We start from the raw sequence: 27,135 nt of genomic DNA on the forward strand, positions 1-27,135 counted from the left end.
AAGTTCATCTATGATTAATCTGGTTAAACTAATTAACCTTACTTCTTTAGTGTTAACTGTAATCAAAGAAATAGTTGGAAGGGTCATGAACTCCTTTTATCCGGGCTTATAATATTATGAGTAAAAGTCCTTGTTTACATGGGAAGAAAAAAAAATCTGATACAAACTTAACCCATCTGTAACAATCCAGTAAGTTTAAGAAGTCTAAGTAATTTGTGGCGCAAGTAATCAACCCAATTAATAACCAAAAAAAAAAAATATCTATTATACAAAGATAACAGTGACACGCTTAGATCCATATTAGTTTTGATTGTGAGCCTCAATGCCTAACAAAGGCCCTACAAAGGCACCATTCAAACTAATAGCAAACTCATATTGTAGCACATCAAACAACAAACCTTGCCCGACAGGCAAGACTCTGGGGAGTTGTGTGAGGGACAGATCTAGCCCGAACATAGTTTTGGCATGCCCAATGGAACTTATTTTGTGATATGTATGCCAAGACGAATGAAGGATCGAACGTTCAAATGGAAGGTGGAATTTAGGCAACCTATTTCCAACAGAAGCAGGCATGACATATCACCCATAAGACTTTCCTTCACTGCACGGTCCCGAAATCTTAGAGAACCCTACCTCTTTTGAGAAGTCGGGTGGAAAGGTTACTAATGAAGATCTACAAGCCACCATGGTGCAAGTATTGAGGAGTATGGAGAAGATCTCTCTGGAGACCAAATGAGAAGTTAACAGGTGTTGTTCCTTAACAGGAACGCTACAAAGAAAGTTGGAGTTAAAGTGTTCCACACCGAAGGATGGTTTCAATAGGGAAAGAATCATGGAGACAAGCCCAGAAAATGAACCAGCAATTTTTTTGTTTCCCTTACTTAAAGAAAAGAAGAACAAGGGGAAAAAGAAAAAAAAAGGCTGAAACCAGTAGGCGAGAAAAAGAAGAGTTTCACGAGACAGGCTTGCCCGATCCTCTGCCACCACCACCAGATGTTAGAAGGCAGGTCAAGCAGGAAGGGATAAAGATTGGTGCGTCTAACTCTGTGGGTGAAACAAGCGGAAAAATGGTTTATCCATAGTTGGGGGCAAGCCTCTTCTTTATAGGCCACCACCAATGGCTAATAAAGAAGAAAGATAAGCTAGATAGAGACAACCATACCCATAGAGATAAGCTTTTTCGGGCATTGATCATAGCCTAAAGTGGGGGACTTCCTATCCCCTACACAATAATATGGATAATCACAACTCAGGAATGAATTGGCAGAATTGAAGAGGATGGTGGTACAGAATGCTCAATCGCAAGTTCGCCCGATGTTTAGGATAACATATCAGAAACCTTATCTTGAGTACATTGATGAGTAGAATCTTTTCCCTCTCAATTTCAAGATGCCCGTGTTCCCAACTTTTAGTGGGGAAGACTGTAATGTGTCTTCCAGAGATCACATTTTCAAGTTTTCAAATCACTGTGTAGTGTTTAAAGTCAACCCCAACTACAAACTATGACTATTTGGTAACTCACTAGTAGGCTTAGCTTCCCAATGGTACCCTCTGTTACCAATCAATTCCATTGCCAACTGGGGGCAAATGGAGATGACCTTTCATGAGGAGTTATATCGGGTGGAACTTGAAATGACCATTAATGATCTGGGGGAAGTACAGCAATATGAACATGAGCCTACAGAGGATTTTTTGATGATGTTCAAGAATACCAAGATGAGATGCTAGTTCCCAATCAACCATGCTCAACTCATAGCCATTGCCCAGAAGGCTCTGAGACAACCCCTGAGAAAGAAGTTCTATGATGTACAGTTTAACGAGCTTCAAGAGCTGGTGATTGCGACCACTAAGTATGAGAAGTTGTTGGTAGAAGAACAGCGAGTGAAGCATTCATCTAAAGCGCCCCGTTTTTATAAAAGCAAAGCGCCAATATATCAGCTGGAGTTTGAAAGCCTAGAGGCAGGAGAAAATTATAACAGCGTGGGAGAAGGGATAGAGTTGTGTGCTGTAGAGATGACCACTCCTCAGACTTGAGTAACAATATGACCTAAACTAACTAATTTAGACGTCGTTTGAACAGCAGCTTTGGCCCTAACTTTCTCCATTTCATATCACCTGTTACCAATTGGACTCTAAACTCTTTTCTTATTGTAACGGGGTAGCTAATCGCCTTGCGATGTTTTCTTTTATTACGGAAATTTGATTCACATCATGTTATGTATTTTTACACTCAACTTAAAATGTTAACATGCATGTTTCTACATTGGACGCTTGTCTAATTCCGCATCTTATTTTCTACTGGATATCTGGTACACCATGTACGATGTGACCTCATCAGTGGCAGTACTGCCTCCTGGTGATGGACTTTCTAATTATAATATGTGGTGTTTTAGGAAGAATCAATATGGAAATACTAGTTCATAAACAATGCCTGTTCATTAATCTTTCAGCTAGCTAGCTTTCCTAGTAAATAGGCATCAGGCATGCCAGTGTAAGCAACAAAACAGACTTGAACACGACAGACGATGGTATATGACCCTTATCGCTGCGGAAGAAGAGCGCCTGGTACACCGGTAAGTTGATCATGACCAATATGCCACAAAGAAAAACTTGACTGATCAACTGCTCTGAAGCTTTGGAATCTATATCCATGGCAACCCTCTTTGTTCCCCATACTAAGCTCATTAAGTTTAGCAACGCTGATGTTGCCAAGACGGTATACATAATGCTTGGACTTCCAAATTCCATGACCTCCTGCTCATACCTCTTTGTCACATCCTCTGTCATCACCTTATCAGTGAGGGCAAAATCTGTTTCGGATAGCCCCAATTGCCTCTTTATGGTATCGAAGAAGGCGAAAAAGTAGGACGTAATTCTTCGGAACAGCCACATTCTTTGTAAGTTCCACCATGCTTTGAGTGAACTACCACAATGGAGGGCCTCAATTATGCTGTAAACATTCTTGGCTACAAAAACATAAGTAAATGCTAGGAACCATGGACTTGACACCTGAAGACATCAATTAGAAGCAATCAGTTCAACTCAACGAATTTAAATGACCTTCATATGAGTAGCTCGCCAATGACTATTTGGTCTTCTAGCACTCAGTCTCCACTTCGTAGGACGAGGTACTGAGTTCAAATTTATATCCAACAATTGTTGAATAAAAGAAAACATATAAAGGGAAGTGATATTGCGCTCATCCTTTTCTCCCATGCAATTTCTATTTATTTATGGTCTTTCGATTGAATCAATTAAAGCAGAAGCAAGTGACAAAAATCAACAGAGGTGTGCAGAAGGAAAGAGTTGTGTGGAAATCATTTTTCCGTATAAATAACTAGCTCATAAAGGAAATTCATACCTCCAATATACAAGAAGAGTGAGATTGAGGTACCTTTGGGAACAAGGGAATGCCATGGAGCAAGCAAAGAGGAGGAACAGCCACATAATACATAGTTGGGAAGGAAAGTGGTGCCCACAAAAGGTAGAGACAATATCCCATTTGGGCACCAAACTTTATCTTTCCATGCCCATATATGAAAGGGCAATACTTGGAGAAAAATATCTGAAACATGCCCTCACACCACCTTTTTTGTTGAACAAGTGCTATATCCAAAGTATTTGGAGAAATACCTAGAAACCCTTTTCTCTCTGGATTGTAATAGATCGACTTCCATCCCCTACATTGAATCGCCAAGCCAGAAACTATATCTTCAACCGGGCATCCATACATCAGTCCCATCTGCATATAAAAACAACATATATTTCATCGTGACATTCGGGTCTAGTATTCGGAAACAGGGAATTGTGAAGAGAAAGAGGGAGAGAGAGACCTCTTTTCCCCATTTAGTACCCTTTTCGTAGCTACAAGTGATAAGAGTTTTTGCAGATTCCTCCAACTCTTGGATACTTCTGTCAATAGTATTTTGGCCCTCTGTGTTCCATTGTCCTCTATAATCCTTGGAATACTTCTTTCCGAAAAGACATTCTCTTCGATGGAAACATCCAGTGCCACAAAACAAGGCCGCGCCATATCCACCTAACCCAGCAAGCTCAACCTTTATGCATGACAACCCAAACCAGAACATGTTAGTCCAGCAAAAACCATGTACCTTTCTTTACTAATAATTTAGAAGTGCCAAGCTACAACTACAATCTGTGTCTCTCACCGCATTAACTACAAAACATCCACTTCCATAGATATCGTCCTTGGTGAGATTGTTATAGTTTTGTGGATGTTGCACGAAAGCAATCTCGTGGCCACACTTGCCGTCCAAGAAAAAGCATAATGCCTCTCGTATTGAGTCTGCGTTGTTTGCGTACATGTCACAGTCCAGCAGGAGGATGAAGGGTGCCTTGCTTATTTCTGATGACACTCTCAGCTGCACAACAACAAAAAATAACCTTTTTCAGTTTGCATAACACAAAATTTTAGTAAAATTTATATTGGAAGAGTTAATGATTTTTAATCAAACACAAATTTGCCTAAAACGAGAAGATCCATTATTAGTGTCTATAATTGATTTCTTCCGTGTAGTCGTAATCGAGAGGGCCTCATTGGTGAGCGCTACAAGATCTCACCGCCAGTGTTCATCCTGATTCCTCAGCCAGGATCTAACTCTCCATGAAATTCATAGTTGTGCTCAATTTCTCATGCAGCGAAATTCTCATCAGTATAAGTCAAGTGAGAACATATCAGGGTAAAATATACACAAGTTATGCACCGATACAAATTAAAATTAGTAGGAGCAATGTAGTTGGAACTTGGATGTAAGGAAGCTAAAGCTAACCAGTGCATTCACAGCTCCTGCTTTGAAGTTGTGAGGCTGTTGGGGTCTTTTTTCTCGTGACACATACACCATTGTTGCCAACCGGCATCCATCATTATCCATGGCGTTCGTGTCTCTTCCATCAGTTATAATCTTCAAAAGAAACGAAAGGGACAGAGCAATCAAACAAAAAAGAGTGACAAAAAGTAATGGGCAAAGATCAGTTCATTCAAAGAATTGCATACTTGCACAATTGGCTGATGATCATTCTTTGCTACTTTGAGGTTCCACTCTGAGAACCCTTTGTGTTGCATCTTTGTTTCTTTGGGAATCTTGCCCGTTCCAACAGCAGATTCAATCCGATTCTTCATATCTTCGTAAAGTTTCTTTGAAAACATACAAGTGTGAGTCAGTTAGTACGTTACATGGATGTCCTATCTAAAACAAAGAAAACTGAAAACGAAATTGTCACCTAACGAACCCTACAGCTACACTCGGCATTTTTTTACCTTGATTTCCAACCATTCCTGACCATACTTTATGTCATGCACATCAGAGTGCAGGGCAAAGTAGGCCTCTGGAGACCTTGGTTCAATATTGAACTTTTTACAGAAGGGAGTCCAGTACTTAGAGAAACTGGCGGCCTCTAAGAGCGCGTAGAAAGTGAACTCCGAACCGCCATCATCAGAAACATAAACATTCAATTTCTCAGTTGGATAATTGTAGGCCAGGACTGATAACAAAGTGTTGACCACCAAAGTTGGTGGCTCCATTTTGGGGTCTGCAGTGCATATAAAAATGTCAACACCTGGTAACTTGTCATCATATCTGCAAAGTATTCAAAGAAATATAACCTTTATTGGTTAGAAAATCATAACTGCAATCTTTCGTGTTTTACTTTTTTATTTTTTACGGCGTTTTGATTTAATTATTCAAAGGAGAATCAAGGTAGAGAAACAAGAGAACTGCAGGTGCAGCAGGAGAAAACATGAGCCTAGAAATCACTAATCCTTTATTTAGAAAGTTTAACGAAAAACTTTCAATACAATTTTTTACGAAAAATTATATTTTATCTTCTTCATTAAAACTAAAAAAAATTAAAACTTTTTGTTAGAGAAAAGCAATTTCCACACATCATTTTTCTTTACATATACGCTCCTATTTGTTTATAACATTTGAATCATATAAATCAAAGAAAAACCAGACGATTGACCGAACTAAACATAAGTGCGCAAAAAGAGAAAGATGTGTGCCAAGATTATTCATCTGTTTTTAAACCAACTGTATACTATTAACTGTATGACCTTAAGATGGAGGGGTAGCAAACCTGTGAGAAAGCCTGTCCTTGAAAGTTCGACGATAGGTAACGTCCCATCGGACAGACTGAGTTATAATCCAGTACAGGCTAAACCAGAACTCAGCTATGAGCATGCCAATCCAAGCCCATCTTCCTGCCTCTCCTGGTTTTGGGATGTTTGTTACTCTATACACCCATATCAAACATATACCCACCAATATTGTTGACGCAAATACTCTATATATACCCCTAAACTTTGCAGTTGTGCTCTCAAACAACGGAAGACTACGCTCTTCTCCTTCTCCACCACTCTCCTGCTTGCCCATCTCTCTGTTTCTTCACCCTCTCTGGTTGGATGAAGAGAGTTGGTTCATTTGTTTATGGATATGGATCGTCTGCCCTTCCCATTTCTTATCTTCCCATGCCCTCCTATTTTTTTTGTTACAATTAAACCACGTTAATATTTTATATTTTAATTATTTTTTGTCTTATTATTTTTATAAAAGAAAATCAATATAAAATATTAACGTAGCTTAACCGTGACCACAGAATATAAAAGGGTATAAAAAATGTATGAGATGAGAAGGGCAGACAATCCAAGTCTTTTGTTTATACATATATGTATAATATATACATTTAAAGTAAAATAATGCTGACGTACCAAACAGTCTTTACATGATGACAATGATTGAGTAAGCAAGAAGATTAAATTTGTAGACAGGATTTTATAAACAAAATGACATTAAAATTGAAGATTAAATTATTACTTAAGCATTGATAAACGTGCATATTTTCTATTGGTGACACATCATTAGTTTACAAATTTTGTCTACAAATTTTGTTTCCCTAGTTCACTCGATTGAGTATGTATGTTTGAATATGCGGTTCTGATTCACACCAAACAAAATAATGGTAATGCTATAGAGACTAAATTAATAGACAAAATTAAACTAAATGATACGTCACCAATAAGAAATGAGAATGTTAATTCAATCATCAACTTTTATGTTATTTAATTTACAAAATTTTATCTACAAATTTAATCTTCTTGACATTATCCGTAAAACAATGTTTCGGACACATAATGTTGAATCTTTTTTCGTTCGCAACACTGCTACTTGTAACACATGGATTGATCACTTTACTTATTAAATTTTATAGACATCACTATTTAATTAGTGCATGTAATGAGTATTAAGAGTATCTCCAAACCAAAAGGCATTATCCATGGGTCAATGGAACTGGCATTTAGCCACGATGGCGCATATGCTGCATGAACACCAAACAGCCTCAAAACACGCCCACCCCCATCCATATCCCCCGCCCCAAAGGCATTATCCATTGGTCAATGGAACTGGCATTTAGAGACAATGGAACTGGCATTTAGCGACGATCGCCCATGTGCTGCATGAGGGGCGGCTTTGCTCTGGTCAATAAGTTATGAACAGCCGCACCCTTTTATATATAAAATAATTATCATTTAAGAATCCAAACTGTTGTTCTTGTCTAATAAACGCATGGGTTTAATAAAAGGAGGTGGATTGTATGCCTTTCTATTTTTATATTTTTTTTCATCTTTTCTTGTTTTGTGTGGTTACGATTAAATCACGTTATAATTTTATATTTATATTATTTTTTGTTTTATTATTTTTATAAAAAAATTAATATAAAATATTGACGTGATTTAACTGTAACCATACAAATAAGAGAGGATGAAATGAGATGATAGACAATCCACCTCCTTAATAAAATCCTGTTGACATGACCATACAAATTAAATGACAACTACTGACGTTGGTAAGTAGAAAAATAGACCTTAGTAACTAAAACTACCAAAAGTCGAAAGGCTCCAATAATTTACCCACTTCGTGTTGTATACCGTTCATCCTACTAAAGAGTTATAATTTTTTAACAATCGATATTATCTACATTAAAAAAAAATGAATGAGCTTAATTTCACAATAAGCTAGTGATAATATGGTTCAAATTCGTCTTCAGCGAGAATTGAATCTAAGACTTTTCACTTATCAGTTAAAAGGAATATCATTAGACCGTAGTACTAAATGGCATCAAGGAGTTTTAATTAAATCATACACTTTCCACTAACTTTCTAAAGAGCGAAAATAATCCACAAAACAGTCCGAAACTCAATCGCTTTGATTTAAAAATGAAAGTCCATCGTGAAATTTGTTCAAATGAGATTAATAAACTCTTAAACACTAATTTATACATACACGCACACATGTTATATTTCGACAAACAAAAAAGTATACGGAAGTATTATAATACAAATGCATTGAAATTAGTGGTCACATTAGGATATAAGCAGAGGCTAGAGCTATTGGCTTGAGATAGTCATGGCCCTAAGCAAATCATTCAGCGCCAGCTAAACCTTCTTTGAAAGTCCATATATAATTATATAGGAACCAATGTTAACGAAAAGTTTCTGATATCGTTTACTTTAATGAAAAATCATATTTTTACACTAAAACGTCAATTCTGGTACTATTCATCGTACTATTCATTTTACCATTTATTTTGTCCTTATCGTTAAAACTCAAAGTTTTCAAACCATTTTCATTAATTTTCCTATGTTTAAATACAATGGTAGTAGTAATTTAGTACCACAATTTAATGGTATTCATTTTTACTTATAAGTGATAGGTCTTAGATTCGATTTTCGCCAAATACGAATTTGAACCATATTATTGTTAACATATTATGAGGTTTAGTTTACTCTTCTGCGCCTTAAAATAGGCAATATCTTTGTTCCCAAAAAAATTGTGTTAGCAAATTCTCTCTAAATAAATTTAACAAAATAATGTTACAAGCAATCGCTTAGACAAAATATAGCAGACCAAAGACTGGAAATCAGCTTCGGGTCATAACATCATTTTCCTTTTAGATAATTTAGTCCTATAAAATATGAGAGGATGAGGATCCACGTGAAAGGTGACTAATACTCAATACTCAATAGGCTTTTAGAAGTCCAAAGAGCGCAAATATTCTACTAGACTAGGTGTCATCTTTTCCGAATTCTTTTGATGAGAATTCTAGAAATTTATAAATTATGTTTATTTATTGTACATTATATGATTAATTTTTATCAGATATTATTTGTATTTTTAAAATCTTCGCAAAAACAAAATCCGACCAAAATCCGGATTCAACTAGTGCACCGCGATAACGCATGCATGCGTTGTCGGCCACCTATTTTATTATTTGTTTAATTTAGAATTCTTTATTTTAAATCCGTAGTTCAAGAAAATGATAGCCATTGACAAAGAATTTTATTTAAAAATAAAACGAAATACGACAAAACAAATTAAATAATCACTTGTCAAATTAAATACTGAATAATGAGTGACTATAAACTTTTAGAAGTATTTTTGCTCATCACCATAAACTATAGTGTATGCTCACCATACACTTAATCAATTGACACGTGTTCTTTTATTTAACTCTAGTTAATTTTTACATTAAATATTAGTTTTTCAATTTTGAAAAAAAATTAACTAAGATTAAGTGAAATAACACGTGTCAATCAATTAGATGTATGGTGAGCATACATCATAGTTTATGGTGGTGAGCAAAAATGATCATGTGGTCTACAAGAACTATACTATCGTATATAACACGAAATCCGAAAGGGACATGGATCCTATCCGGATCCATTAGTTCTAATCCATCAAGTCATATTATTCGAGCTATTAAAATTTAATCCAACAGTTAAAATTATTATAATTTTTTAAAATAGATTTCTATTTGTAATCATTGGATTAAATTTCAATATGAATGATGTGATTTAGTGGAATAAAACTAATGGATCCGGAGAGGTGCATGTCCATCCGAAAGGGGCCACCATTAAAAAAATAAAGTAACATGTACTAATATGGGTTTTGAGTTGTTTGGTATCACGTCACTACTTTGCCGTTTTGAGAAATAGAGTTTGAGTTTGGCTTTTGCCTCTTTGCCCCCTTGATTTTAACCCTTCGGGCTTTAAGCCAAAAAAATGATTGAAATAAAGGAAAACTAATAAAAAAAGGTTCGAAAACTTTGAGTTTTAATGATAAGGATAAAATAAAGAGTAAAATGAATAGTACCAGGTTTGACTTTTTTAGTGTAAAAATGTGGTTTTTCATTAAAGTGAACAGTACCGTGGGCTTTTCGTTAAAACTCCTTTGAAATAAATCACTTAGAAAATCAATTTATGTTTTTGTCTTCTGCCCTCTCATCCCTTGATCGTTATCACCGTCAAAATTCAAAATTCAAAATTCAAAATTCAAAATTCAAAATTCAACAGCTAATTGGCTAAAATTGAAGTGTGAAGAAATATCTTGTCACTTAGTTGTAGATAGACGTGTCAAGTTTATTTAAATAAGGGAGTTTTAACGAAAAATCTGCTGTACTGTTCACTTTAACGAAAAACCACATTTTTACACTAAAAAGTCAAACATGGTACTATTCATTTTACCCTTTATTTTGTCCTTATCATTAAAACTCAAAGATTTCAAGTCTTTTTTATTAGTTTTCCTTTTAAATAAAGGATGGTGCGGTCCAAGTTCATTTAATAAGACACTACATGACACGATTCTTAAAAAGTAAGGTGGGTAGGTCTAAGATTTTAGGCCTAATGGCCAACTGATCGTGTTGCGGCCGGTTGGACTTGTCATGGGACTAGCACGGGCCACGGTCCTAACCAATTACGTATAATCTCGCATATTTTTTATTTTTTAATTACAAATATACATTATAAGGTTAGTAAGATTATATGACAAAAGAAAGTCAGTGAGCCTTGATATTAAGCTTAATAACATATTCAAATAAGTTTTCTTTTTAACTTTAAAATAACTAAAATTTGTTAAAGAAGTCAGCCTGTTTAGTGACCCGGCCGGGCTAGCCCTGCATGACCCATATCTTATGGGGTAGGGTTGTGGGCTGGATTAGGCTTAGTATTTTATTAAGTGGGTCGGCCTAAACACCATTCATTTATTATGTGTGACAGCCCAAGCATGTTCAAAATGTACGTGGACCAACTTTAAATGGTCAGGCCGTCCCGTTTGACACCTCTATTTAGGGGTGGACTTTTTTTGTGAACCATACTACACCGATTTTGTGTCAATCAATAATTGCATGGTATTGTACCAAACCGAAATGCAATGCCTCCTCCAAATGCTTCTACAATTCAAGCTTAAAGAATTGATTATTGAATTTTTATTTTTTGAAGTATAGATCCACTTCCAATTTTCATTGGGTTTAAAATTTTAACTTCTATTTGGATTGTAAACTTAACTTCTACTTGATTTGATTTGTAACTTCTATTTGGATTTGTAACCTTAATTTCCATCATGAATCTTGATGCATCATTTGACTGATTATATGTGTATGAGTTGTGAATGATGAATGATAGATGAGATAAAGGCACAAAAAAATGTCTTGCCCTTGAATTGAGTTGGAAAAAAAATAAATAAATCATATTTTGGCCCAAAAAAGTTGCCCAAAACAAAGTGACAATTATCATTATTATATCATCCCAACCGAACTATTTGGAATATCGAAACTTGGTATATCGAAAGTTTGGCATGGTAGTAATTTTGCCAAACCAAAAGTTTGGTAAGGTAATTGGTACGGGAGTTTTGGTACAGTAACCGTATAGAACCCATCCCTACCTCTATTTGTAGGGAGATTGTCTAGTGGTGTGAGTAGGGGTAGAGCAGAACTTTTAGTTTCGAGGTGCAAAATACTTGATTGAATATAAATATTTTTCTTTATGAGTGAAAAAATTTAAGTTTGATTTTTATAGATAATAAATTCGATAAAAATGGTGGTTTATTCTAATTTTAGTGTGGATTGTCGTATCAAAACCACCAATTGGTCCATCTTTTGTTTTTTTTTTTAAAGAAAAAGTCTAATCTTAGTGTGTTGTTGTATTAAAAAAGATTGGTGTATCTTTGCCCCAATTTGTTTTATTTTTATTTTTAAAGAATGACAACTAGTGGCAAGCAATTGTTCTATATCCACCATTTTCGAGGGCTAGAAAGACTCACAGAAACATTTCAGCTTCTCTCTGGCCACAAGTCTAGCTTCCACACCAGCAGCAGGTTTCAAACCCAAGACCTCTAGTTTTTAGTTTGAAGGAAGCCTCGCAATCTGTCATTTACCACTTAACCACCAGCTTGTGGTTTTTGCCCCAATTTGTTGAGGACACTCTTCTAATTGTGCAATATAACTTGTTGCCATCTTTTTTTTTTTTTAGAGGAAAACTAATAAAAAGATTTTGAAAATTTTGAGTATTAGCGATAAGGATAAAATAAAGGGTAAAGTGAATAGTATCATGTTTGACTTTTTAGTGTACAAATGTAGTTTTTCGTTAAAGTAAACAGTACCGGAAGCTTTTCGTTAAAGTTCCTTTTTTTTTAGACTAGCATTTGCTTACACACTTTGTATGTATGAACACATTTTTTTAGAAAATGAGAAGGTGAGAAGGAGAGAGAGAGAGAACGTTGGGGGGGGGGAGGAGTGGGAAGTTTTTTTTTAATTTTATTTTAATATTGGAAGTATTTTAACATCATATGTAGGTGATGTTTTAATAAAAAGCAATAAAATTTAGACTTGTAAAATTATATTATTGTCCATCATTTTTCTTGTGTAATAAAAAACTAAATTAACTTTTCATCCTATTTTGGTTGATAAAAAGATTTCATTAATTAATAAAGATATTAGGATTTTAGGGTTTTCTTTCTTTTGGATGATAGGAATAATAGTTTGGTACATGCCAAGGGCCTGACTTTTTGTCATTTGGAAGATGTTGCCAAGTGTCACGAACCATGCATGGAGGTGACGATGTGTCAACAAGCATGGGTTTTGGGCCACGTGTCAATCTTGCGTGAGAAAGAACTGTCTACTTGGGGTTGGGCAAGAAGTTGGACTTGGGCTTCTCTAAATTTCCCGGCCCTCCAATGCGTTAGGTAGACCATCTCCAATGTATTGGACATAATGGGTTTGAATGACGGTGGACCTTGAGTGTGGAAACGAATGACCTTGTGTGCGAAACGAGTGACCTTGAGTGTTGAATAAATGCTCTTAATTATTTGAGTTACATTTTTTTCATTAACGCAATTATAATTTGATCTATATATCTGATTTTCCCATCAGAAATTAAATAAAAAAACAAGAGAAAACAAATTGTTAATATTTGGATGAATTCCACACCATTTGTGCTTGGAAAATATTTATTAGGTGATTGAACTTTAGATGAATCCCAAATTTGGAGTTGGGCATGGATAGAAGATATGGACTTGCCACTTTGAGTCCAAATTTCTTTCTCACACCAACCAAAAAGCAGAAGGGAAAAAAATCCAATTTCTCTTTTTCAAGACCCTCTCAAATCTAACATTTAGGGATAAAAAGTAGTTGGTAAAAAGATTGGGATGAAAAGTAGTTTTTCAAAGAGAATGGAGATTTAGGTGGAATGAGGTTTTTTTTGGGTGAAGGGTTTGTTTTTTGCATTTGCTAGAAGCTTTCTTTCTTATATTTGTCTTTGATATTTTGGTAAAAATATAATATTGGGGGTTCTTGTAGACTTTCGGTGTGTCTAAATTAACTAGCGCAATGTGTTCATTATTCTACACTAAAGTTCAAATCTCTATTCTCGTAGTTTAACAAGCACAAGTGTACTCTGCCTTATACAATAAAGTTCAAATCTTCATCTTGTAGTGCACACTTATGGCTGCACTATGAAGATTACCATTTCGTCTTTTACTTAGACCTACTTTATGGTATTGTGAAGAGATGTTGATAATATACTAGTATACACGAAAATGGACTCCAACTTTCCCGGTAAGGAGATCATGCAAAAGTGTGGAGATGTCGGCCAAAGACAGACTTCTAGGTGAGGAGATCATGCCTTTTGTTTGAGATAACATGGAGCTTAGCTTCAAGCTTGTTCTGCATTGTCACTTTAATTAGGTTTCAAGAGTACCAAACTAAATGTGGCGCATGGACTAAGCCGATGGCTTGACGTTGTTCATGCCCCATGAATTAGATAGGCCACCTCCAATGCATTGGACATAATCGGTTTGGATAATGGATGATCTTGACTGCAGAAATTACTGACTTTAAGTGCGAAAATAAATGTTATCAATTATTTGAGCTACAAGTTATACTCTACACGCTTCTTATTGACGCAATTACAATTTGATCTATATATATGTTTCCCCACTGAGAAGTAAATAGAAAATCAGAGAAAACAAATTAGACATATACTAAAAGTCAGCTAAAAAACCTATTCACTAACAATGTTTTGATGATTTTGTCCCTTCTTTATTGGAAATGAGGACATCTCATTCCTTTTTTCGTGGCAATTTTATGTCTTAGGAAATTGAAATCTCAGTTTCTCTTTCTTTTCTCTCTCGCGACTCAATTAGTCTCTCGCGAGTTTCTCTTTCTTTTTCGTGGCAATTTTATGTTTTAGGAAATTGAAATCTCAGTTTCTCTTTCTTCTCTCTCTCTCGACTCAATTAGTCTCTCGCAAATTTCTCTCTTCGAGACTCACTCCGACTTTTTCTATGAATTTTCAATTGAATATGGGCACAATATGGCTCCAGATCACCACCAGTCGAAGGTGATTTGAGATCGTGCAAGATTAGCCCTCAAATTTTGGATTTTTGTTTTTATTTGATTTCTCTTAATGCGTGTTTAAGATTCGTGTATTGTGAGGGTGATTTGAGGCAGGCAGAGTTCATTGTTACTATTTGGATTAAATTCCATTTCAAAAATTATGATGGATCATTTCTTAGATGAACCATTTATAGTTGGAAAATATTCATTAGATGATTGAACTTTGGATGATCAACTTGCATTTTGATTGTCCATTTTTAGGTTAAGCAAACATAACCATTATCCAAACCCAACCCCACAACACCCCCCCCCTCCCCCCCTTCCCTTCCCTCTGACAAAAAAAAAAACCCAGCCCCACACATCATCACATAGAAAAAATAGAAACATGACATGAGATAGCACTAAATTATAAATACATTGGTGTGACATTTTAGCAGATAAAGTTTAGAGATAGAGAGAGAAACAAACAAACAAACAACAAAAAGGCAAAACTATTCCATTCTCAATCCAACCAAACCCATCTCCTTCTCCCATGGACGGTGCCACGTCTTCACCCTCACTTGCCCCTACACTCGCTGACTGGTTGCTTCAGAGCATTGTACATTCAACCAGCTGACCATTTCTTTCAAAAACACAAGGGTAAAATCGTCTGACACGTACAATTGGTTTCTGCATTAAAAACTAAAAAGACAGTCAAGGGCAAGAGATATCCCACGGGATACTTCTCTCTCTCTCTCTTCTCTTTCGCAGACTGACCCTGCTGATATAATATTTGTCTCCAACCAGCTTTCGAATTCTCAAACCTCTCTCCCTCTCTCTCTTCTTTCTCTCTCTAAAACACTATAGACTCTCTCTCTCTATCCGCATCTATCGTCCAAGAAAACAAAAGCCGATTCTATTTCTAACCCAAAGATTGGTTCTTTTTCCTCTTTTTCTCTGTTTTTATTTTCCAGGAAAAACACCACCTTTGCCGAGAAAGTTTGAATATTCTCGAGAATTCTCGCTCAAACCTGAGATTTCTTGGTGGGGTTTGGTTCTCGGGTCGAGAATTTAAAAGGGTTTTGGCTTCGGAAGGAGATGAAGATCGGGGAAGATGGTCGGAGTTCGCCGGTGTGTGGATGATCCAGTAGCGCGATGGTTTCAGACTCTGGTGATTTCTAGGTTTTGTGCTGCGTAGATTTTTGGGGCTTTGATTAGGGCTTCTGGGTAAGTAACTGTCACATATTTTGGAGCTTAAATTTTATTCCTTTTTTTTCCCAAATTTGTTTGATGGCACGATGGTTTGATCTTTTACTGAATAATTGTAAAGAAAAGTTGGATTTTTTAATTGTTTTGATTTTTGATTTTTTTTATATTTTCCGAGACTTGAATTTTGTAAGGACTGTTTCATTGTTAAAAGTGTGAGTTGATGATTACACGGGCCCATATTCTTGGGGAATTAAATTAATGTAATGATGTCTCATGATTGTGTGAATGTTTATAAATTTAGTTGTGAATCTTTGAACTACTTGCGGCGAAGCATCGTTGCTGAGGCCTTTTAGACTGTACTATGGAGCTTGAACTTTCCGGTCTAAAATTTCAAATCGGAACTAGTTAATGAAAATTGATTCATGGTGTGAGAATTGAATTGAAATCGCCCCGTTCAGTTACCTGCAATCGTGTGTCAATCCAATGCCGTTAATGGAACGACAAAGTTGGTGTGTCCATGTGAAATTTGAGGCCTTTTCTGAAATTAAGGACATGTTTTGGCCATAGCGTGGACCGTCTTATAACTTGGCGTTGGTGGATTTTTAATGTTGGTTAAATTTGCCATGCCATCTTTTACTTTTTGCAAGTCCTCTATATCTGACAGAACATTAGGTGGTGGGAATGTGCTCTTGAAACCTTGGGAGATTAATGTTGTAGGAATTTGTTAATTATTAGGTGATGGGAAGCGGTGGGATTTTTAGGTGGAACTGGGTGTATTCTGAAGAAGAGCAATCTCAGTTTAAATGGGTATGAAAGAACGAGATTCTCATCCTTTTGTTCCCCTTTCTTGCATGTGAATATGTCCTATGGAGAGGCTTTTGTTGGATTGACTCATATTTCTTACGGTTGTCATGATGAAGGCCGTGTGTTAAACAGATATGTTGCAACTCTCCTGTTGTCTCCTGAAGCATTACTTAGCTGCATGAGGTTTGAAAGGCCTCAAAATTGACAAGATTAAAAATTCCAATGCTGCACGGTATATTTAGTATCAAACGTTGACATCCCTTGACAATATCCTGCCTTAGGTTGGAAGTTTCTTTGAACTTTTGTAGCATGAATGTAGTTTCCACTCTTCGGTCGTTTCTTGTATTACTATGTTTCATGAGGCCGTATTTCTTACATGTACTGTTTGTATGAAATCTAATGAGCATTTGGTTGAGTTTCATGTTCAGCTGCGGAGAGATGTGGGGTTGGCAGCTTTCTGCTATCCTTCTTTCTCCTTCCTCCAGTATAATTTTTTTAAATTATATTTATCATTTTCAGCAAGCAGTCGAAGTATAACAAAATAGTTGAGCAGTATGGTTGCAAAAAGTGCTACAAGTTCTCCTAGTCCTAAAGTGGAGGTGGGAGAGATCGACACCAGGGCACCTTTCCAATCTGTTAAAGATGCCGTTTCACTGTTTGGTGAAGGTGCATTCTCTGGGGAGAAACCTGCAATTAAGAAGGCAAAAGCTCATTCAGCAGAGGTATATCTACTTCCTTTACCTTTGAGTTTAGCAAGCACATAGATGTTGTATGTATATTGTTTGAAAAGCTTCACATAGGATACCCTTGAAGGAAGTTACCCTTCCGAATATCGATAACTCATAATATTTCCACCTATCATGAGAAGATATTTAGTTTGGAAACCACTCTTTGAAGGAAGTTGTATATTCGTAACTACGGATGTGAATGACTTAGTGTCGCCCGTATATAAATCATGCATTTTTTCCTTTCCTCCATTCAGTCTCTAGATTAATTGAAACTCTTAAATCATTTTTAGATTATAAGGTTTCATTAACGCATGCTCTTCTACTGTCCAAGTTCATTTTGATGTGATGTCGATAATTTTTGTTGTTTCAATGCAGAGGATAGTAGTCAATGAGACACAGCTTCACCTGGCCCAGAAAGAACTGAACAAGTTGAAGGAACAACTGAAGAATGCTGAAACTACTAAAGCCCAAGCACTTGTGGAGCTTGAAAAATCCAAGGCAACTTTCGAGGATTTGTCAAAAAAGGTGAAATCCCTCACTGAAAGTAAAGAATTTGCAATAAAGGCGACAGAAGCTGCAAAAAGTCAGGCAAAGCAACTTGAAGAAGCAAACTCTGGCAACCTTGGGGGAACTGATGGTGCTTGGAAAGAAGACTTGGAATCTGCAAGAGCACAGTATTTGAGTGTGATTACTGAACTTAATGCTGCAAAGCAAGAGTTACAGAAAATTCGTCAGGACTGTGATGCATCTTTGGAAGCAAAAACTGCTGCCATCAAGCAGGCAGCAGAAGCTGAAGATGCAGCCAAAGCCAATGCGGAGAAGGTTAATGAGCTATCTAAGGAAATTTCAGCAGTACAAGAATCAATTGGGCAAGTGAAGCTCGCCTCTATGGAAGCCCAGCAGGAGCAAGTAAAGATATTTGCTGAGAAGGATGTGTTGAGGCAGTCCTATAAAGCTTCATTGGAAGAGTCAGCAAAGAAATTGCTCTCTCTGAAAAAAGAGTTTGATCCAGAACTTTCCAGAAATCTTGAAGCACAACTATCTGAAACGTTGAATGAAGTTGGAGCATTGCAAAAACAAATGGAGAATGCAAAGGCTTCGGATTTAGATTCTGTCAAAACTGTCACTTTGGAGCTGGATGATGCCAAGGAATCACTGAATAAAGTAGCTGAAGAAGAAAGCAGTCTCAGAAACTTAGTTGAAGCCCTCAAGGCAGAACTTGAGAATGTGAGGAAAGAACATAATGAACTGAAGGAGAAGGAAGCAGAAACGGAATCACTTGCTGGGAATTTACATGTTAAACTGCGGAAAACTAAGTATGAGCTTGAAGCCTGCCTAGCAGAAGAATCTAAAGCAAGAGGCGCTTCCAATGAAATGATAGCTACACTAAACCAGCTATCGTCGGAAACTGAAAATGCAAGACGAGAAGCAGAAGAGATGAAGATAAAAGCAGAGGAGTTGAAGAAGGAAGCGGAAACCACCAAAATAGCAGTAAGGGAAGCAGAAAAGAAGCTGAGACTTGCTTTGGTAGAAGCCGAAGAGGCTAAAGCCGCAGAAGAAAGGGCCCTTGAACAGATTAGAGTCCTATCTGAGAGAACTAACGCTGCTAGGGCATCAACATCCGAGTCTGGTGCCAAGATCACTATATCAAAGGACGAGTACGAGTCTTTGAGCCGAAAGGTTGAGGAGTCTGATACATTGGCAGAAATGAAAGTGGCTGCTGCCATGGCTCAGGTGGAAGCTGTGAAGGCTAGTGAAAATGAGGCCTTGAAGAGGATAGAGGCAACCCAGAAGGAAATAGAGGATATGAAGTCTGCAACTGAGGAGGCCAAAAAGAGGGCAGAAATGGCTGAAGCCGCCAAAAAGGCAGTGGAAGGAGAGCTCCGAAGGTGGCGAGAAAGGGAGCAGAAGAAAGCCGCTGATGCTGCATCGCGGATACTGGCAGAAACAGAGACATCGGTGGAATCATCCCCACGCCATTACAGGGTTCAAAAGCAGAACCCTGAGACGAAAACTGTTGTGGCCCAGAAGTTGGACAAAGATAAGACATCCATTTCGAAGAAAACACTCTTGCCTACTCTCAGCGGCATGTTTAATAGAAAAAAGAACCAGGTCGAGGGCGGCTCCCCTTCTTATCTCCCCGGTGAGAAACCCCTTTGATGTCTGCGTTTGCCACGCTTGTGTCGAGATTATGAACAAGTTTGGTTGTGTCCGCATTTTGTGAAGAAGTTTGGGGAGAAGTAGAAAAAAGAGGGGTGTGAGATTAGTGAGATTTGGATGCAACTCCAGGGAACGTGTGATTTTGTATATTGGGACAGACAATTCTTGGATGATCGGTTGAAGTTTTTCTGTAGAAATGAAGTGTCGAGTATTTTAGCCTTTTGCTTTTCTTATTGGATTCTTGTTGGTTTCAGCTTCTAATCCACTCTTGCATCAATGCACATGGTTCTTTCACAACTTGCACAAATTAAATACCAAGTTCATTGTAAAACCATTGCTTCTACACAACAAACATTACCTCTAATTACGATATGTTTACTTACATGGAATGAGTAATTATGTATTTTGGATTTCATAAATTGGAATGAGTAATTATGTATTCTGGATTTCATATGAGTTTATGAAGTGAAATTTGGAAAAGTAACCATTTTTAGACCCCATATAAAATTATAGCCACCATTTTAGTTTTATGATAATTCTAACGAAAACTTAATGTAAAAGTACTAATATACCCTTAATGACAAAAAAAAAATCCCCATTGCTCTTAACCATAAAAAAACAACAATTAGTTGAGATCTTGAAGCATAAAAGAGGTAGCCTCTTGAATACTTCACAGTACCCGTAATCTCGAACCACTCCATTTCCTACAGTTTTTTTTTAATTTATTTTTTTATCAATATATATATTCAAATGTAATCAAAGAATGTGAAAATTGAAGATAACCTAGTAAACTAAACATAAAAATTAATCAGGAACTGAATCATTGAAGTTGTTGATTTGTCGAAAGATTCATAATATATTCACCCGCATTGGAACATGAAAATCATTAAAGTTTTGACTAAAACCATAATATGAAATATCAAAAAGTTGATTTAGGAATTGGAAGCTACAATTGACTAACCATACCATTGTTTCTTGGACAATTTGAAAAGGCTGATGCGTCTTGCTGCCTTTTTTTTTTGTTAGAACATCCCTGCTGCTTAATTATGCAAAATTGGCAAAGAGAGTTTAAGGTGAGAAACCAAAAGGTTGCGAGGGAGTTTAAAGGAGGTTCTGTTTTCGTTGTGAGAAATCCTAATATTAAGGGTATATTAGTACTTTTGCATCAAATTTTGGTTAGAATTATCATAAAACTAAAATGGTGGCTATAATTCTATATAGAGCCTAAAATATGGTTATTTTTTCAAATTTCCCGTTTATTAACGTAAATACTACAATCACGCTGATTCTTAAATTGTCCCTTGTTTATTATACTATTACACAAATTACACTTATAGTTAGGGACATGTTCACTAACCTGAAACGGGTATTAAAATTATTCTAATTCTTGACATCTCGAAAGCTTACTAACGCATAAAGCATTTTCGATTCATAACTTCACCTGCATTTATTATTACTATATAATCACACACATCGCACTTCTATCTTGGTATGCATACTTTCCTTTTACTGTTATTAGAGTCACTATGATTTATTAACACACGAGTATTGAAATTATTTCGATTCTTGACTTCTTATGCATTTATTGTGTTAACTATATAATTATGCACATTACACTTCTAGTTTGGCATTTTTACTTACCGATAATGGTTGTCATGATCAATGGTGGATGCACATTGGGACTAAGATGGTCTCAGGGCCACCTAAAGTCTGAGAAATGTACATGTGAAAGTCTTCAGATGTTCCTCTGAATGTTTGGTACAGGTCCTTTTTGTGCCCACCAGTGTTTTTTTTTTTGTCGAAATGCCTCTCACAGGTTGCTTCGACAACACTCGACAAATTCTCAATAGAACATATCAGATTGTTTCGGCATATGTCAATATACCTTGACATGTGTTCAACTTGGTTCGGTTGACGACAACAAGGCCACTAAGTGTTCAACGAAATGCCTCAATTAAAAAACTGAATTGCACTTCGCGCTATTTCTATCTAAAAAACATAAACTTTTTAACAGTGGGATCCCTCCAACGCTTGCTTGAATCATGGATCCGCCACTAGTCCTAATTATGACTTTTCCTACGTTCCACAAATAAAAGATAAAAAAGAACATGAATTTCATGCCACAATCCATTATGCAATACCTTAAAATCCAGTAACCAATAATCATATACCAAATTGATTAAGTATAGAGTAGTTGATCTCACTAATTCCCTAATTCCAAACCCCATTCATGATTTTTCTTAAGGAAAATTAATGAAAAATGCTTGAAAATAACGATAAGGACAAAATAAAGGGTAAAGTGAATAGTACTAAGATTAATTTTTTAATGTAAAAATATGATTTTTCGTTAAAATGAACAATATCAAAAGCTTTTCGTTAAAGTTTCATTTTTATTGTTCCGGACAAGTAAACATGTCAGACAAATTTATTCAAATCTGAATCTTTAGGTTTTCTTATAAATTATTGTTTTTATTGTTAAAGTACAAATTGAGTAGGCGTGGCCTCTTCTAACTCACAGAAGTCTGTATATATACGTACCTCAAGGAGAAGACGGACACTCCAAGCAATTAATGCACGTGTCATAATTGCCCGACCGAAGTCTCTCACTCCCCCACTCTCCACTTCCCGTCCACTGGAACAACGGCAACTCGGGCTCAACTCGGTTTCGACTCGGACTCGACTCAGACTCGGACTCCAAGACCCATGGGGAGCGCCAGAGACCGAGACGACTCACTCGCATTCACCAACCCATCCACGTCCTCCTCCCCAATCGTCATCTCCGAAGCGCTCGAAAGCTTCCTCTCCGACCCCAATTCCCACATCGGCAGCGCCTCCGGGAGCTTCCAGAACGAGGGTCTCCTCGCCGACACCAGCGGAAGCTGCAGCGACGCCGAGTTCGGGTTCTCCCGGCCCGAGTTCCGGACGAGCCAACTCGCCGGGACGGTGGAGTTTTACCAAAGGCATGTGTTTTTGTGCTACAAGAACCCGCAGGTTTGGCCGCCGAGGATCGAGGCCGCCGAGTTTGATCGGCTGCCGAGGTTGCTCTACTCCGCCGTCATGGCCAGGAGGGGAGATATGAAGAAAGAGGTATACTTTATTGTTTTTTTTTGCCTTGTGATTGGTGCTTAATTTGGTGAAAATCTGTGTCTTTTTAGGAATGAATTGAATCGATATTTGGTGCTATTTCATTTTTTTATCGAATTCGTTTTGTTGATATGGGTTTTGGTTACTTTGTGGATTGCTTGTTGTTTAAGTAGTGATTTCAAGGTGTGTGATTTAGTAGGTTGGGTGTGAATTCTTATCAATGGAGTGGATTGCTTGTGTTTAAGGCTGTATGGTTTGGTAGTTTTCCGCTTTCGGGATGAATGCGGTTGCTTGTGAATGTGGCGAGCGGAAATGGATCTTGGCCGCTTGTTAGGTTTGCTTGTAATCTAAGGTTGATTTGCAAGCATGTGATTTAGTGTGTAGCTTGAACATGAAGGGGGTACCCTTTGTATTTTGGTGTTGTACAGTGGGTTCTGTTTTACCTTTTGGTTGTTCTTTTGGGTAATTCGGAATCCGGTTGTGTAGAATTTGGATAATTCTAAAATGGGAACTGTTAAAGGAGGTGGGATATGGCTAAACTTGACGTTGATTGATGAGGTATTCGGTGTTTACTTGCGGGTAGGATTTAGTTTGGAAAGGCGGAATAGTGTGAAAAATATGATTTTTGAAATAAGTTGAACTGACTAATCCCATGGCATCGTACAACACAATATAGGAATCTGGCGTATAACAATGTTTATGCTATAGGTCTTTTTACGTAGTTTGTTTAATACTGAATGGAATGAAATGAAAATCACCAGCAGATAAATTATCTGGCCAGATGATTGAATGATGTGATATTGATTTGTTTGCTTGGGATAGGATCCTCTCCGGATCCCTTCCCTTGGGATCCTCGGGATCCTTCAAGCACGAACGTTCCACAATAAGTAAACGGCCAGGATTAGTTTGAAACGTTTTTCTTCTCTTTACGAAACGCCTCCCTCTCTCTTATTCACAGTCTTCTTTACCCTCTCTCTCTTTCTCAATCTTCACCTTCTCTTCACCATTTCTCACTCTCCTAAAAATTAATTTCAATTTTTTGATCAAAATTTCCTGTAGAGCGACATCATTCACGTGACATCTCTCTCCCGTCCCATTTTGCTTCTCAGCATTTCACCTTTCACCTTCCTCTTGCCTCCCACATCTCAGAGTTTCAATAAAGCCATCTTTGTTGTTGGTCTCAAGCAGAAAATCAATCAATCCAACAAATTAAACACCCAAAACCCAATCTTTACTCCCGTCCTCCATCCCAAACCCGACTTCTTTTATTCACCCAACCAAAAACACCCATACACCAAGAATAACATTTTTGGTATGTGCTTTTTTTGTGTGTATTTTCCAAACTCCCTTACAACCCAGAAATTAAAATTTCCAAACAGCCAAGCAATAGATTGCAGGGAGAAAGAAGAGATTTGTCAGATTTTGTATTTGACGTGAAACCCATTAAACCAAGGGAGGGAGAAAGAGGAGAAAAATAGTTCGGATCGAGGATCTTTGCTTGGGCTGTCTTGCGATGATCGGCACTCGGAGGCTTGAGGAGCAGCCCGCTAAAAGGGAAGCCATGAAGATGGCGGACTTGCCAGTGCAGTGTTGAAAGAGAAGAGAGAGAGGCAGACTGTTTGATGTGAAATTGAAATGGTTCCTACCGCTCTTTGATGGAAAAAAGAGAGAAGAAAACTGAAATCTAGTGAAATTGAGTGAGGAGACTCGGAAGAGAGAAGAAAGAGAGAGACAGACTTTTTGATGTGAAAATCAGTAAAAAGATAAATTAATTACTAGCCATAGGATATGCATCTAACGTCCACGATCAAATTGGTCGGGAGGCTCCACTGTGAATGTTCCGGAGAGGACCCGAGCCCTGTTTGCTTGGATGCAGTGTTTACTGACCATTCATAGCAGTTGGATCTATTAGCTGCACATTCTATGCTGCTTAAAATACCCTGTCATTACCAGTTTATTCCTTTTTAACTTCTTATTTTCTTTAGCGGTATACTTTTGGTTGAGGCTAACAATTCTTTTTTGTCTCTTTCCTCTTGTTCCTCTTCTAGACCCGCTTAACAATATGTGAAGGACATGATGGAACTGAAACATCAAATGGCGATGTATTAATTTTCCCCGACATGATCCGATACAGGTAAGCTACAAGTTCCACTGGTATTTCCTTTAGATACTTTGATTCCCCTTAAAATTTGATACTAACATAAACTTAATGATAAAATGCAGGAGATTGACCCATTTTGATGTTGATACATTTGTTGAAGAAGTTCTTGTGAAGGATGGTGAATGGCTGCCTGGAACTCCTGAAACTCTGAAGGGTTCATATGTTTTTGTATGTTCTCATGGGTCCCGGGATCGCCGTTGTGGCGTCTGTGGGCCTCCCCTGATCAATAGATTTAGAGAAGAGGTAGAATTACATGGTCTTCAGGGTAAAGTGTCCGTTAGCCCATGTTCGCACATTGGGGGGCATAAATATGCTGGAAATGTTATCATGTTTGGATCAAATTGCAACAGAAAAGTCTCTGGCCACTGGTAAATGGAATTGTTATTCTGTTAATTTATATTACTTTTAGCACTCTTTTCTGTTATTATTGATCTTAGGTATATTTTTCGCTCTTTTCCAAGTCTATACACTTGATTAATTGTTGGCAATATCTGATCATTTTATTTCTGATAGGTATGGATATGTTGCTCCAGAAGATGTACCTGTATTGCTTGAACAGCATGTCGGGAAAGGAGAAATTGTAGGCTGGCTATGGAGGTAATCCGTTTGAATCTTCAATTTTTTTCTCATAATTCATGGGCTTGCTTTTGAAGCAATTTTCGCATATCGATGCTTGCTCTATTATTGAAACAATGTTTAGCCATGAAACTGATCTTAGAGGAAGGGCCTCTTTTGCACCTATGCAATTTTATTCTGATTAGAGAAAGGAGGTTGAAAATATAGGGGAAATAGTCGGTTCAACCTTTGCAAAATTAGTAGCCGATTATTTTATGAAGTGGTCACTCTTCTTGTTTGAGGATTTTTTGTTCCTCCCGTGTGCATGCGTTGTGTAACTGTGATTACTGACATGAATCTATGGTGTGGTTTCAGGGGCCAGATGGGTTTATCAGAAGAACAGCAGAAGGAATCTCATGAACGAAGGCTCCAGCTTAATGGTGAGACAAATGTAGGAAAAACCACTACAGAGTTGACACAACCAAAGGAAAGGGGGATGAATACTAGTGTATGTAGATCGCAAGTCGAGATTGGGGGCTGTTGCCAGGAAAACGGAAACTCTTGCTGTCAGAATGCTACGCTAATGGAAAACATAAATAGTCCCGACCTGAATGAGATTGCAGCGAAGCCAACAGCAGCCGAAAAGAAAAAAAGCAGTAGGAAACCACTCTCACGAATGAATAGTGGCAAAGGGGCATCCACGCGCAAGGTTTGTGCAATGCCAACATGGTTTCAGAGCTGGGAGCGTGAAGATACGTACGCAGCTTTAGCTGTTGTTTGTGCCGCTGTGTCAGTTGCCGTTGCTTACAAGTGCTACAAACAGTTGAGCTGAAACCGTGGATCCAATCTGCGTTGTTTGATCATGTTACAGGTTATTGTCAACCCTCGAAATTTAACATTTCGCTTCTAGTTCTAACCGTGAGGCCCCTACGGAAGGATCTGTATTGTGCTTACAGAAGGGGAAGGGATTTGGATACGTTCGTGCATGTGTAAGAACACTCTGGCGGGCGGGCGGGCGGGATACTCGAATTATCTTTGTTTTGGATATAATTTGTACCTGTGCATATATATCAACAATTTGTAACCCAATCCATATATTGACAACATCTTTCGTATGGTATTTTGGATGCTCATCAATCTCAATATGAAGCAAAGCTGTTTCACTACTTGTTATTTTTTCTAATTTCCAGGTTAGAATTCACAAAAAATGTGTTAATGATCCAAAAAATAGGTGTTAACATTGCCCTAACCACGCATGTAAAAGATTTTGGGGACACTCGAGAATTGCATTTTTTTCACAAAAACTGTGAGAAATAAGTCACGGTGTTTCATTGTTTTGCAAATTTATTAAAAAACATTATGAAACCTATTTTCGTGCATTTTGGTCGCACCATAAACCTCCTTGTGGAATATTCTAGAGATGTTTAAGGGCTTATTTGGATATGTTTTTAAAATGATTGAAAGCACTTTCAGAGAAATTGTTTTTGGGTTCCAAAACTACTTGAAGTAAAATGACTGAAAGCGCTTTCAAAGAAATTGTTTTTGGGTTCCAAAATTACTTGAAGTGCTTTCTACAAGAAGCATCAGTTATGTGCTTTTTCCAGGAAATACTTTTTAAGTGCTTTTACAGGATTTACTAGCATTTTTACTAAAGATTGTTTTCAAAAATATTTTCACCAAAAGCTCTTTCAGTCTTTTAAAAGTACATCCAAACGAACTCTAAGCCGAGGAAACTCTGTTTTGGCTATGTTCTCAAGCCCTATTACCATT

At 37.2% G+C, this 27,135-nt stretch overlaps 3 protein-coding genes and 1 long non-coding RNA gene across 5 annotated transcripts; 2 read left to right on the plus strand and 2 right to left on the minus strand.

Annotated features, from left to right (window-relative positions):
* Positions 1 to 2,387: 2,387 nt before the first annotated feature.
* On the minus strand, positions 2,388 to 6,480 carry LOC126616316 (cellulose synthase-like protein E6). 2 transcript variants are annotated; one of them, XM_050284354.1, is made up of 8 exons: positions 6,097 to 6,480; positions 5,279 to 5,597; positions 5,015 to 5,155; positions 4,791 to 4,922; positions 4,170 to 4,382; positions 3,834 to 4,058; positions 3,395 to 3,742; positions 2,388 to 3,009 (listed from the first exon to the last, which is right to left on the minus strand). In XM_050284354.1, exons 1-8 carry the CDS (start codon positions 6,390 to 6,392, stop codon positions 2,464 to 2,466), a joined length of 2,220 nt encoding a protein of 739 aa, XP_050140311.1. In that variant the 5' UTR covers positions 6,393 to 6,480; the 3' UTR covers positions 2,388 to 2,463. The 2 variants fall into 2 exon arrangements, with proteins under 2 accessions (XP_050140311.1, XP_050140312.1); XM_050284355.1 differs by having other exon boundaries at positions 5,279 to 5,550; positions 6,097 to 6,240.
* An 8,928-nt stretch (positions 6,481 to 15,408) lies between these two features.
* On the plus strand, positions 15,409 to 19,826 carry LOC126616320 (WEB family protein At5g55860-like). Its single transcript, XM_050284362.1, has 3 exons — positions 15,409 to 15,891; positions 17,197 to 17,399; positions 17,781 to 19,826. Exons 2-3 carry the CDS (start codon positions 17,232 to 17,234, stop codon positions 19,563 to 19,565), a joined length of 1,953 nt encoding a protein of 650 aa, XP_050140319.1. The 5' UTR covers positions 15,409 to 15,891; positions 17,197 to 17,231; the 3' UTR covers positions 19,566 to 19,826.
* A 568-nt stretch (positions 19,827 to 20,394) lies between these two features.
* LOC126616329 (uncharacterized) lies at positions 20,395 to 22,252 on the minus strand. Its single transcript, XR_007621101.1, has 2 exons — positions 22,104 to 22,252; positions 20,395 to 21,494 (listed from the first exon to the last, which is right to left on the minus strand). It is a non-coding gene; the product is annotated as an uncharacterized LOC126616329 (long non-coding RNA).
* Positions 22,120 to 26,531, plus strand: LOC126616322 (uncharacterized). The gene is made up of 5 exons (XM_050284365.1): positions 22,120 to 22,652; positions 24,698 to 24,783; positions 24,873 to 25,178; positions 25,324 to 25,407; positions 25,741 to 26,531. The coding sequence occupies exons 1-5, from the start codon at positions 22,269 to 22,271 to the stop codon at positions 26,195 to 26,197; spliced, it is 1,317 nt and encodes a 438-aa protein (XP_050140322.1). The 5' UTR covers positions 22,120 to 22,268; the 3' UTR covers positions 26,198 to 26,531.
* The last annotated feature ends 604 nt before the right edge of the window (positions 26,532 to 27,135 follow it).

The sequence above is a fragment of the Malus sylvestris genome, chromosome 3 (genome assembly GCF_916048215.2).
Source record: "Malus sylvestris chromosome 3, drMalSylv7.2, whole genome shotgun sequence".
Lineage (NCBI taxonomy): Eukaryota > Viridiplantae > Streptophyta > Magnoliopsida > Rosales > Rosaceae > Malus > Malus sylvestris.